Source organism: Populus alba, chromosome 16, assembly GCF_005239225.2.
Source record: "Populus alba chromosome 16, ASM523922v2, whole genome shotgun sequence".
Taxonomy (NCBI): Eukaryota; Viridiplantae; Streptophyta; class Magnoliopsida; order Malpighiales; family Salicaceae; genus Populus; species Populus alba.
Genome location: NC_133299.1, coordinates 5,288,423 through 5,298,751, shown reverse-complemented (window position 1 = coordinate 5,298,751; position 10,329 = coordinate 5,288,423). Strand labels below are relative to the sequence as shown.

The following is a 10,329-nucleotide window of genomic DNA, read 5'->3' as shown; positions in this document are numbered from 1 at the left end:
AATATTACAAAACATATGATGAAGTCATAGAAAAACCCTCATGGATTTTGAGCCTCCACAGCTGATAATGGACTGGATTGCTCCTCCGGTGCACCTGCAAAACAAAATCCCCTCTGAGCTAGTTTTTCATGCTTGTGTAGAATAATACAATAGATGACTGTTAAAAAAACCTTCATCTGTTTTTTACCTGTCTTCTCCGTTTAAGAATAACGACTTCCTTGTGAGGACGCAGCCTAGCTGTTACCGTAGAGTGGCGCTGCTCGCCATCCAGCTGAAACTGGAAGTTAAATGATTTGATTAAAGAGTCCTTCCTTGTGTTCAGTGGTTGTGAAAACCAACGCTTAAGTTGGTCATGCTATCAACCAATGAGTGAAGATAACGTGATAATATTTTAACAGGTATGTATTATTTCGTGTGCCATTGTGTAGAAAAAGAGCAAAAAACCACTGAAAAAAACAAAAAAAAAAAATCGGGCGGACCCGGTTACTAGTTTATATCATAATTGCCAACTTAGGCGCGACTGGACTCGGACCAAGCGGCTGGAGTTCCAGCCACTTGGGCTACGCTCAAGGGGCTGGAAGTTTTTCAACCTTTTGCCAAGCCCAAGCTGGCAATTTTGACCCAGACCACTGCTCCGATAACTGTTCACCAAAGATTATTACCATCTCGGACTCACTGCTCCGATAACTGTTCACCATAGACCCCATCAGAAATGGGTGTTGAAGACACAAGTGTCTTCCCTGTTTCTTCATTTCCAAGCCAGCGTCCAATCCAAATTATCATTTCTCGTGCAAGCTGATCTCCGTTATCGATACATTGTCAGATGTAACGGAGTTATTTCTCCCAATGCCAACTTCAAGGTCATCAAGTAAACTTCTTGGATGTGAAGGAATGTCGAAAGGCCTGCTTTGAATGGTTTGGCACAGGTTTTCCATATCTACAGCGCTTGGCATCGGGAGGCTTAACCTGAGAGAAGCGAACAGAGTTTAAAATTAGATCAGTCAGAGAACTGCAACAATTAGTTCCTGGATCTTTGTTTATTCAAGTGCGTTTGTCTCCCCCACTAGAGTGAAAGATCTAGAGTCTAACCTAAACTATCTTTATTTTGATTTAATGATCTAGAGTCTAACCTAAACTATCTTTATTTTGAATCATAGTTTTGAAATCCGGCCCAGCGAGTCGACTCGGAGTTGGAACCGGACCGGGTTAAAGAAAAAACGGGAAAAGAAAAAACCTGATGTAACCCGGTTGACCGGCAGGTTGCCCTGGCAACCCGGTTGACCCGACAAGATCCGACTGCAAATTTGTTAATTTTTTTTTAAAAAATCAACCCGGTGACCTGGTCAAAACCCGGAACCCAGACCTTGAACTGAGCCGGATCTTAAAACTATGTTTTGAACAATTTTGAATATTAACTTATGACATGAATGACTCACATAAATTTAGTTTAGATTTTACTCGACCAACTTCAAAAATAAATTTCATAATTTTTTATCCAAAATGAGTCATTTAAGGTTTTTTTTTTTTTTTTTTTGACAAATCTTACTCTTTATTTTAATGCTGGGATGTTTTTCCCAACCATGAATATGTTTATAGCACATTAATAAAAAAAAATTATAAAACTTACAGCCATGTCAATATAATATGGGAATATAAAATTAAAAAGAAAAAAATTAATAACTAGAACTGTATAATGTTGTTGCTCCTTGAAAATATACGAAGGAAAACCACGGTAACATGGAGTGTATAACTATAACTATATAACTGTATAATGTTGTTGCTCCTTGAAAATATATAATATGGGAATATTGGAAACCATGAATATGTTTTCCCAACCTTGTCTTCTCAACGTTCATGTTGTTGCTCCTTGAAACACATAACATGGAGTACAGAATTGTCCCAAACAAGTCTGGTAACAACTCATCAAGAAGAAATGTCTCTCGTGGTTTCCAATATTCATACAAGAACGGTAATCATAGTTGAATTCCAGTTGAGGTAACCAAGATAGAGCCCCTAACCTCTTGGGGCACTAATGAAATCCCCAGAAATGCTTGATACAGAACCGGTAACTGGAAACTAGGTACTGTTATTAATTTGTACTCTTCTTATGATGACGATAGCTGTGCAGCTTATGGTGACAAAAAAGAGAGAATCTTTGGAAAACTGTCCCTTCACAATTTCAGAATTAGCAAGACTACAAGTTCTGCCAGTAGATGTCTTTGAATGATCTAGCTTCTGCTGTCAATAACTTTTGTATTTTACAAAGGAATCCCAACTATAAGGTTGATTTTAAGAGAATAGAGGGAGGATACGAACACGGCAACTAAGTTTTCACCACTGTATTAAGCTGATGCGCTGGTCGGAACATAGGAGCATTATGCAATTCATAGGTCGGAGAAATGATGGAGGTGAGCTTATACTAGTTTAAACCACATGTGAAATGGAAGTTTAGACTATCATCTTCTGGAAATGCCATGCAATTGTTGCTTCACTACCAAGTGATGAAATAGCTCCTCCCTCGTTCCATGTTAATAGAATGATTTCTTGTTGCATCTTCCTAACGGCCCCTGAACTCATCGATTTTGCCCTTGTGTCATCGGAGGGCTCATGCACAATGGACAGTCGTTAGCTATATCAACTAGATCATTGGCAAATGTTGCATTGGGAGTTAGATCGATTTATTTTAACATAAAAAATATATATATGAACATTGTTAGCATGGGTTTTTTTAAAAAAATAATATTAAATTCAAAATATAATGCATATTGTCAAGTTAACTTATCCAATCTATAATTCAGGTTATAAAATTACGATAATTCTTTAGAAAATAATTCAAAATAAATTATGAAAATCACTTTCTAATTAACTCAATGTAAAATGATAAATTAAAATAAAATAAATTAGAAGGATAAAAAACTACTTAAGACAATCTGAGTTAACTTGTTAAACCTACAACCTAAGTCACAAAATCGAGATATTCCCATTAAAAGCAAATAAAAAAAATACAAAATCTAATTTCCAACCAATCCAATATTTAAGGATAAAATTAAAAAAAAAAATCAACTTAGCTAATTTATTAAATTCAAAACCTAAATAATAAGATCAAGATAATTTTATAAAAAAAAAATAAAAAAAATTACAAAACTCTATTTCCAATCGATTCAATGTTAAAGGTTGAAATTAAAAAACAAAATTAAATTTATGAGACCGGGATAACTCCACAAGAAGCAAATCGAAAAAAAAATTATGAAACTCAACTACACATGACATAATATTAAAGAATAAAGTTGGAAAATAAATAAATAAGAAGATTAAGTTGTTGGGGGCAAAATTAAAAAAATATTCAATTTAAAAAAAAACCTAAAAATATTCATTTAAAAAAATATATAAACAGAGTCAACCCATGTCAACTTGTTAAATTGATTACTTGAGTCATAAGATTAGGATAACTCATTAAAAAAAAAAAAAAAAAAAAAAAAAAAACTCATTTTCCAATCAGCTCAACTCAAAATTAAAGGATGAAATAATAAAAAAAAAAAAAAACAATTCAAATCAATTTGAGTTAACTTGTTAAACTAGCAACTTTGATTTTGAAATCATCATAAACTCATAAAAAACCAAATAAAAATAAATAAATCTACACTTCCAACAAATCTGCCTTGAAGATTGAAAAATAAAAACTAAATCTATGAAACTAGTATATAACCCAATAAAAAAATAAAAACAAATTACAACACATAATTCTTAAAATAACCTAATATTAAAGGATTAGAAAAAAAAAATTCTAATTAATAAAAGATGTCTTGTGGGTGTGCAAAAAATGTCATTTTTCCCTCCCACGTCCTCGATAATAAAATTATGAGCATCCAAGTCTCCAACTTTATGGCACAAATTTAATTTACATATTATGAAACTTCGTGTAGTACATCTTCAGAAATTCTACATGTAATTAATGTACATATACATTAGTATTTTCCTTTGTATATTTTCTGGAACCTATAACAAACCTGCTGAAAAGAAGTAGAAGCCTCATCTCGAAAGGAAAAGAGGACACTTTTCCTTGGATTTGCCACACTGAAATCTTCCAAATATCTGCATTTTTCACAGGTTACAAGGAACCTCTGGCTTTCTCAGGGATCTGATGCTAAAATCTCCCAAATTTCTGCTCCTTTTTTTCCCGATTAAAAGGAAAATGTCTTTCGGTAAAATGCGGAATCAATGGGGCGACACCATCACTCCTCTGGCCGAAAGAAGCTATAAGTTGAGCTGGTCTCAGTCTTTGTGACCTGCATCACAACATTTAAGGCTTTAATGAAGCAAGTGCACAGGCAACAAGAAATCATTGTAGAGCTTTACTATATACTGAATATTAAGTTCATTAAAGAAGTTAAAGTTTGAGTTCAACATAATCCGTGCTCTCCTACTCCTAGTACTGATGACAGGTGAGGTTGTTGATTAGCGTTAGTGTATATTAAAACTATAGATGAGCACCCTGTCATATGATTCCGTGGTTTACCAAGAAAATCTCACTGCTTTAATGCATCCCATGACATGTGAAACTACATTACCAAATTTTTTGGGATCAAATTTCTGACACGATATTAGTTTAGGTGATGTTTCTCTGGTATTCTACACAGATGGATCATCTCACTCAAGGAGACTGCAATTTTCCAGATCTATGAAAATGATTCATGATTGCTCATAAATTAGTAGCAAGTTTTTATAAGAATTTATCTTCCAAGTGTTTTTGTTTAAAAAAATTTGTACTCTAGCAAAAAAACCAGTACAAGAAAAGCAGAGAATTACAGTTAAAAAAAAACAAGAGAAATATTGACAAGCTTCAAGCAAGAATAAACCGACCTCAGGATTTCGAGAAAGTCCAGTAGGAAGAGCAGGAACAAGAGATGTCCAAAGGATGGGGTCGACTAAGGGATCAATTGTGTTGTAGTTGGTCAGAAGAGGAGCAGACAAGAAAGGAGTCGATGGGTACACATTTCTTTGAAGAGACAATCTCCCAGTTATTCCTAATGTAGCTCCCAGCCTCTCACTACCGCCATCATGACTTGTGGACTTCTCTACTGCTTTGCCATGGTCCATTTTGTTGACAGTATTTTTGTTTTCATTCTCATCATTTTCAGTGCTAGTTTCTTGCTTTTTTGATGCCTTCTCTTGTAAGCTCTTGTAAGCAGCTGATTGTGACAAAATGCTCAAGGCAGATATTGTAGAACCTTTATGCCCTTTTCCTTCAACAGATAAACCTAAATGAGGCATCTGGTATGGCTGGGTACACTTTACTTCTCGTTCTGATGTTTTAAGTTCACTGCCAATGTCGTCAGGACAGCCATGTTTAGTATCTTCTGATGACTTCGTGATGGATTCCACTTGACGAGTGCTGTGGGAATTCCACCATTTAATATAGCCTGTCAGATCTATCTTTCTCTCAATACAGAGACTGCCAGCATATTCACTTTCAGCTGCATGATCATCACCTGCACCTTATAATAAAATATTGGCCTTAGATAGTCAGCAGTAATTCTGGAGGTAACCAATTTATTGTCAAAAGCCGATGTTTGTGAGGCAACATGACACTGCAGAATTCTTTAATACAATTAGGTGATCTTGATTAATGGTAAAAAGAGAATCGGTGAATTAAGAAAATCAGACCTTACCATAGTTTACACTACTGCAGTATTCAGATCCAGGCATACGACTACAAGATGAGTCCCATCGACTGCATTGTGAAAGCCAAAAATGCAGAAGAAAAGCAGAAACAAAAAATTGTTAATATTTTACACATATTTTAAAAGACAATCAAAATACCTAAAGAAAGCTTTGGGGAGGATCAAACAGGTAACATAAATGAATAGATACTTTGAATGCAGACAAAAAATGTAGAATGGTTCCAGTAATTTACCTAGATAGTGCACGGTACTTTGAGAGTCCTCTTGAAAAACCACTGCTCTTTCTGCAGAAAACATCCACCATTGGAAACAGCATGATTACAATAAACAGTACATTTTTCAGACTCGATACTTACCTCCGAAGAGATGCCAGATACTCTTCTCTTGAGACACTTCGCATTTCTTCAAGATCTCTCTTATAATCAGTAACCTGCAGGACACAGTAATGATACCTAATCAGTTAACAGATAAAGATGAATGAGCTCTGTGCAACAAATGAAGAAAGGTCCATGTGGAGTATTTATCTCACTGGAAAATTAATGAGCGTTCCAGGGCCCCAATATTTTAAAGCAGCAAGATCGTATGCCCTAGCTGCAGCTTCCTCATCATCATATGCCCCTGCAAATGGGTAGAACTTAATAAATCCAGCAAATATGAAGAACACAACCATAAGCATATTTCATGAAAGAAATAGTATAAAGCCAGTAACATATACCCAAGTATACTGGAAGAACATGCCAAGCCAACCATTCCATGCACAATAACAAGAAAAAAAACCAGTGTCAGCTTGGCACAATATACCCATGACTGCATTGCAAAGATAGAGGGGGGAGGTGAGGGAGAGAGACCTTGCTTTCCCTTCTTATTCTGATTCTGGTTCCATGTACTCTTATCCCAAAGATGAGCTTCATATCGACCAGTCCATCTATGCCTATTGACCAAAACAAACGATAAAAATGCGATCTACACATCAAATCACATTTCTGTGTTGCTGTTGGTTACTTCTAAATTATTAATGCACTTAAAAAAGATTCTAGAGATCAATTATAGAAAATACTACAAACTACAAGTTAGTGCTAAGCTAAGTTAGAAAAGTTCTAAAGAAATCAAACAAACACTAGGAATGTTCTAGGGAAAAAAAAAGTGCTTATCCACAATTCAAATAACTCTAGAATTTTCTAGTGTATTGGCTGAATTTCTTGCAAGTTCTATGGCTGCAAATTTCATCTAGATTGTTCCATATAGTTTGGTTAACAAGGCTATAAATAGTCATGCAACCATCACTTGTAAGGCAGGCCAAAAAAACTATGCTAAGCTTTAAATCTTTGTTCTAAAACTCTCCTTGTACTATATTTCCTATCAACAAAGTTTTTGCTTGTGTATCCCACATTCTTCAACCATTTCCATACTGTAAACTAAATCCTTCTTTTACTAAACTACTACAGCTAAAACCCTTAACTATCAATCTACCTCTAAACTATCTCCTAAATTACTATCATTCTCTAACAATTACCCATAAACAGTAACCACCCCATACACTATTGTTATCTTCCTCAAATCACAAAGTTACAAGCTTCTAAAAATGAGCCAACTTCTTATTTATATCACTTAAACAAAAACAAAAACTCCTTTTCTTTTCCAGGGCCCAATTCTACTACATTGATCCACAAAAACACTCATTTACACATGTCATCAAACACGTAATCCACATAGCACAAACAACTAGCTTTCTAACTTCCATTTTATCCCTACACAATCACACTTCACAAATCACACTAATTTATACATAACATAAAAAGCTGCAAACTTCAAACCTAAACCCTAAATAAGAATATTGTACAATCGTATACAGGTACAAATACACCCAACAATACGTATATTTATACCTGGTGACACCACGGTAAATAGAGCTACGTTTACCAGCAGTGCAAGGAGGCATCTTGCTAATACGTTCTTTTGCAGTGCATCCTCTCTCTTTCTTTGGCTTCTTTAGTCCTCTGTAGAGTAATAACTGATCGTTCGCTATCACTGCCGCCTCTGAACTCTCTCCACCAAAACCTCCGCTGCTCCCGCCACCACATCCAACGCCGCCGATTTCTGGTTTCAGGACCGGATGAGAGGAAGAAGACGCCATGATTTGATCCAAAAAAAAAAACCAAACAGATTGAGAGTTGCGAAGGAAGCACCTTCTTTACAGTTGGTTTTTCCCTGAAGTAGCGAGGCGTGAGGGTGAAATGACGGGAATGTCCTTGATCGGTTTGGAAATGACGATGTTATTTTTGGGCTGTTGCAGGGTGAAAAGCACAACGGTTAGGAGGGGAAAAGGGGTAATATGGTAACTTAAGGGTTTTTGAAAGAGCATGGATGCTTGCTGGGGTATGAGGAGACCATCTGCCACTTGTCTAGTTTTGGAGGTGCTTCATGTCATAATCGAAGACGACGTCGTCGTTCGAATTATCGCATGGTTGAATTGCTTGTTTTCTTCTGCCTGCTTTTTATTGGGTGACTTGGCAAGCAAAATGGGCACCAGCTTGATTGATGGTTTTTACTTTGGATACTGAGTTTTTTTTTTATTATTACTTTAAAGAGAAAATTACCGTGATACTTCTATAACATAGTCCCTTTTAACTTTGTTTTTATTTTTTAAGAAATTTATTTACTTTACATTAAAAAAATTTAATTTATTTACGGGATTGTTATTATAATATATATAATAACTAAAAAACCCATGTTGCATTAAATTAAAACAATGAAAAATAAAGAAAAATAAACCTTTTCCTTTTTTATGAAGATTTTGATATATAAGTCTATTTTGAAAGAAATTGATGCAATTTGTGAGCACAAGTACGTTGTGAAAATGGAGAAAGAAATTTTGAATATGAGTTTTTGCAAGGTTTGAATGATAAGATGTTTAGAGAAAGGGAAGAGAAGAGAAGAGAGGGGCAAAAATGTTATATTTTAGTCACTTGCTCTGAATTTTTAGTCTTACCACCATTAACAAAAACTCAAAAGAATCCATGTTGAAAACAGAGAGAAAACAATATGAACAACCAACCTGAATCTGAAACCACCATTACCACTGAAGGCTTCGATGTTCAATAAGATTGCTTGCTATTTTATGACCACAATGACCACGTCCTTGTCTCTTTTTCTTGTTGATTATGCTTGTTATAAACCTCCATCAAACTTACAAGTCAAATCTGAACAATTCATGCAGGGATTCACCATAAACCATTCATTCCTGTAACAAAATTATCAAGAACAAACCCAGTAAGTTAAGGAGAGTCCAGGCTTAACTTTGACTCGGTCTTGATCCTGATATCCACGGAGATTTAGGATAAGATGTTCAACAAGAACTCAAACAAAGGAATAATTAAATTGTTCACTGGTTTCAACGCCGTGTTCTTGGCAAACACAACTATCATAATATCATTTAGACATGTGAAAATATTCGAATACCTTCATTATGGACTCAATTTTTCCACTTTTCACCAGAAGATGCAGGAGCGGATTCAGAAGTCCAATTGAAACAGCAGAGAATGAAGGCTCCATCAATTTAATCAAGTCAGTCGTTATTCTCCAATCTCGTAATCTACACCCAAATTTCTTGTGCTAGTTACTAAGGAAACATGAGCATAATGTTTATTATCAAGAGAGCAGGGTATTTATCATGTATTATCAAGGAAATTTGCAAAAAAGAGAGGACCCTTACAGGCTACATGATGATACTATCTCTCATAAACTCTGCGAGAATGAGAACCTTCGATGGATCGCCTCCTTTATTGAAAGCCTCATCAGCGCTAACATGCAGTAGTGTATGGTTGGATATTGCACTCCTTTAATTTCTTGAAGAAGAGTACATGTCTTTTTCCAAAGTTCTGTACTTGTACAAAAGCAAAAGAGAGGGATATAGCTTGGGAGATGATTTATTTCACGTCATTCATCAATCGTTTCAGTCTCGAACAAACTGACCTGCGGCATTAAAAGCATGTATCATCATGGTATAAGTTACAACATCACGAAGACATCCAGCCATCTTCATCTCATTGAATATAGATTCTGCTTCCGAGATTTTACCCTAACAAATATCCAAAAGCAAAAGATATGAGGTTTTTCTCAATTTGCAATAGATTAGTATGAGGCATTTCTTGCCAAAGCACTTGCCTGCTTGCTGTAGGCTCAGATTGTTTAAAAATTTGTTAAAATATGGTTAATAGCATTTAAGGCCAAATTAAAAGTGGATTTTTGGGGTTAATTTTTTTGTTGGAATTTAATTTCAATATAAATTTTTTGATATGGAACATTAATATATTTTAAATAAATTATGGATGAATGATAAATTGATATCAAAGAACTCTTGGTTAATATGTTTGGTATAACTCAAAATCCTCTAAAAAAAATTATCCATATAATAAAAAAAACAAAAAAAAAGTGATCGAAATGCCACTTAAGCTTATAGAGAAAAGAGATTCTAGGCAAAATTAAACCCACAAGCGCAAATTATGGGCTATAAATCTTTCATTCAATATCATAAAATGAGAAATACATATCTTTGTCTCCAAGAAAGATAAAACTGCCCAGGCAAAACCATCATTCCCAAAAACCATTGAAAAAAAAAGGTTCTAGCTATTAATATCTGCCCAAAACT

The 10,329-nt window shown here is 34.9% G+C and overlaps 1 protein-coding gene across 2 annotated transcripts; it reads right to left on the bottom strand.

Moving 5' to 3' along the window:
- Positions 1-3,873: 3,873 nt before the first annotated feature.
- LOC118051611 (AP2-like ethylene-responsive transcription factor At2g41710) lies at positions 3,874-7,876 on the bottom strand. Of its 2 annotated transcripts, none has more exons than XM_035062292.2 (9): positions 7,568-7,876; positions 6,530-6,612; positions 6,397-6,405; positions 6,211-6,299; positions 6,038-6,111; positions 5,915-5,965; positions 5,670-5,731; positions 4,861-5,495; positions 3,874-4,286 (listed from the first exon to the last, which is right to left on the bottom strand). In XM_035062292.2, exons 1-9 carry the CDS (start codon positions 7,813-7,815, stop codon positions 4,233-4,235), a joined length of 1,305 nt encoding a protein of 434 aa, XP_034918183.1. In that variant the 5' UTR covers positions 7,816-7,876; the 3' UTR covers positions 3,874-4,232. The 2 variants fall into 2 exon arrangements, with proteins under 2 accessions (XP_034918183.1, XP_034918193.1); XM_035062302.2 differs by having other exon boundaries at positions 4,861-5,489.
- Positions 7,877-10,329: the final 2,453 nt, after the last annotated feature.

Coding starts and splice junctions, on each gene's coding strand:
- LOC118051611 (XM_035062292.2), bottom strand. CDS start 7,815: ATGGCGTCTTCTTCCTCTCATCCGGTCCTGAAACCAGAAATCGGCGGC. Junction 6,613..7,567: donor ATTTACCGTGGTGTCACCAG/GTATAAATATAC, acceptor TTTGGTCAATAG/GCATAGATGGACTGGTCGAT. Junction 5,732..5,914: donor AAGTACCGTGCACTATCTAG/GTAAATTACTGG, acceptor TTCACAATGCAG/TCGATGGGACTCATCTTGTA.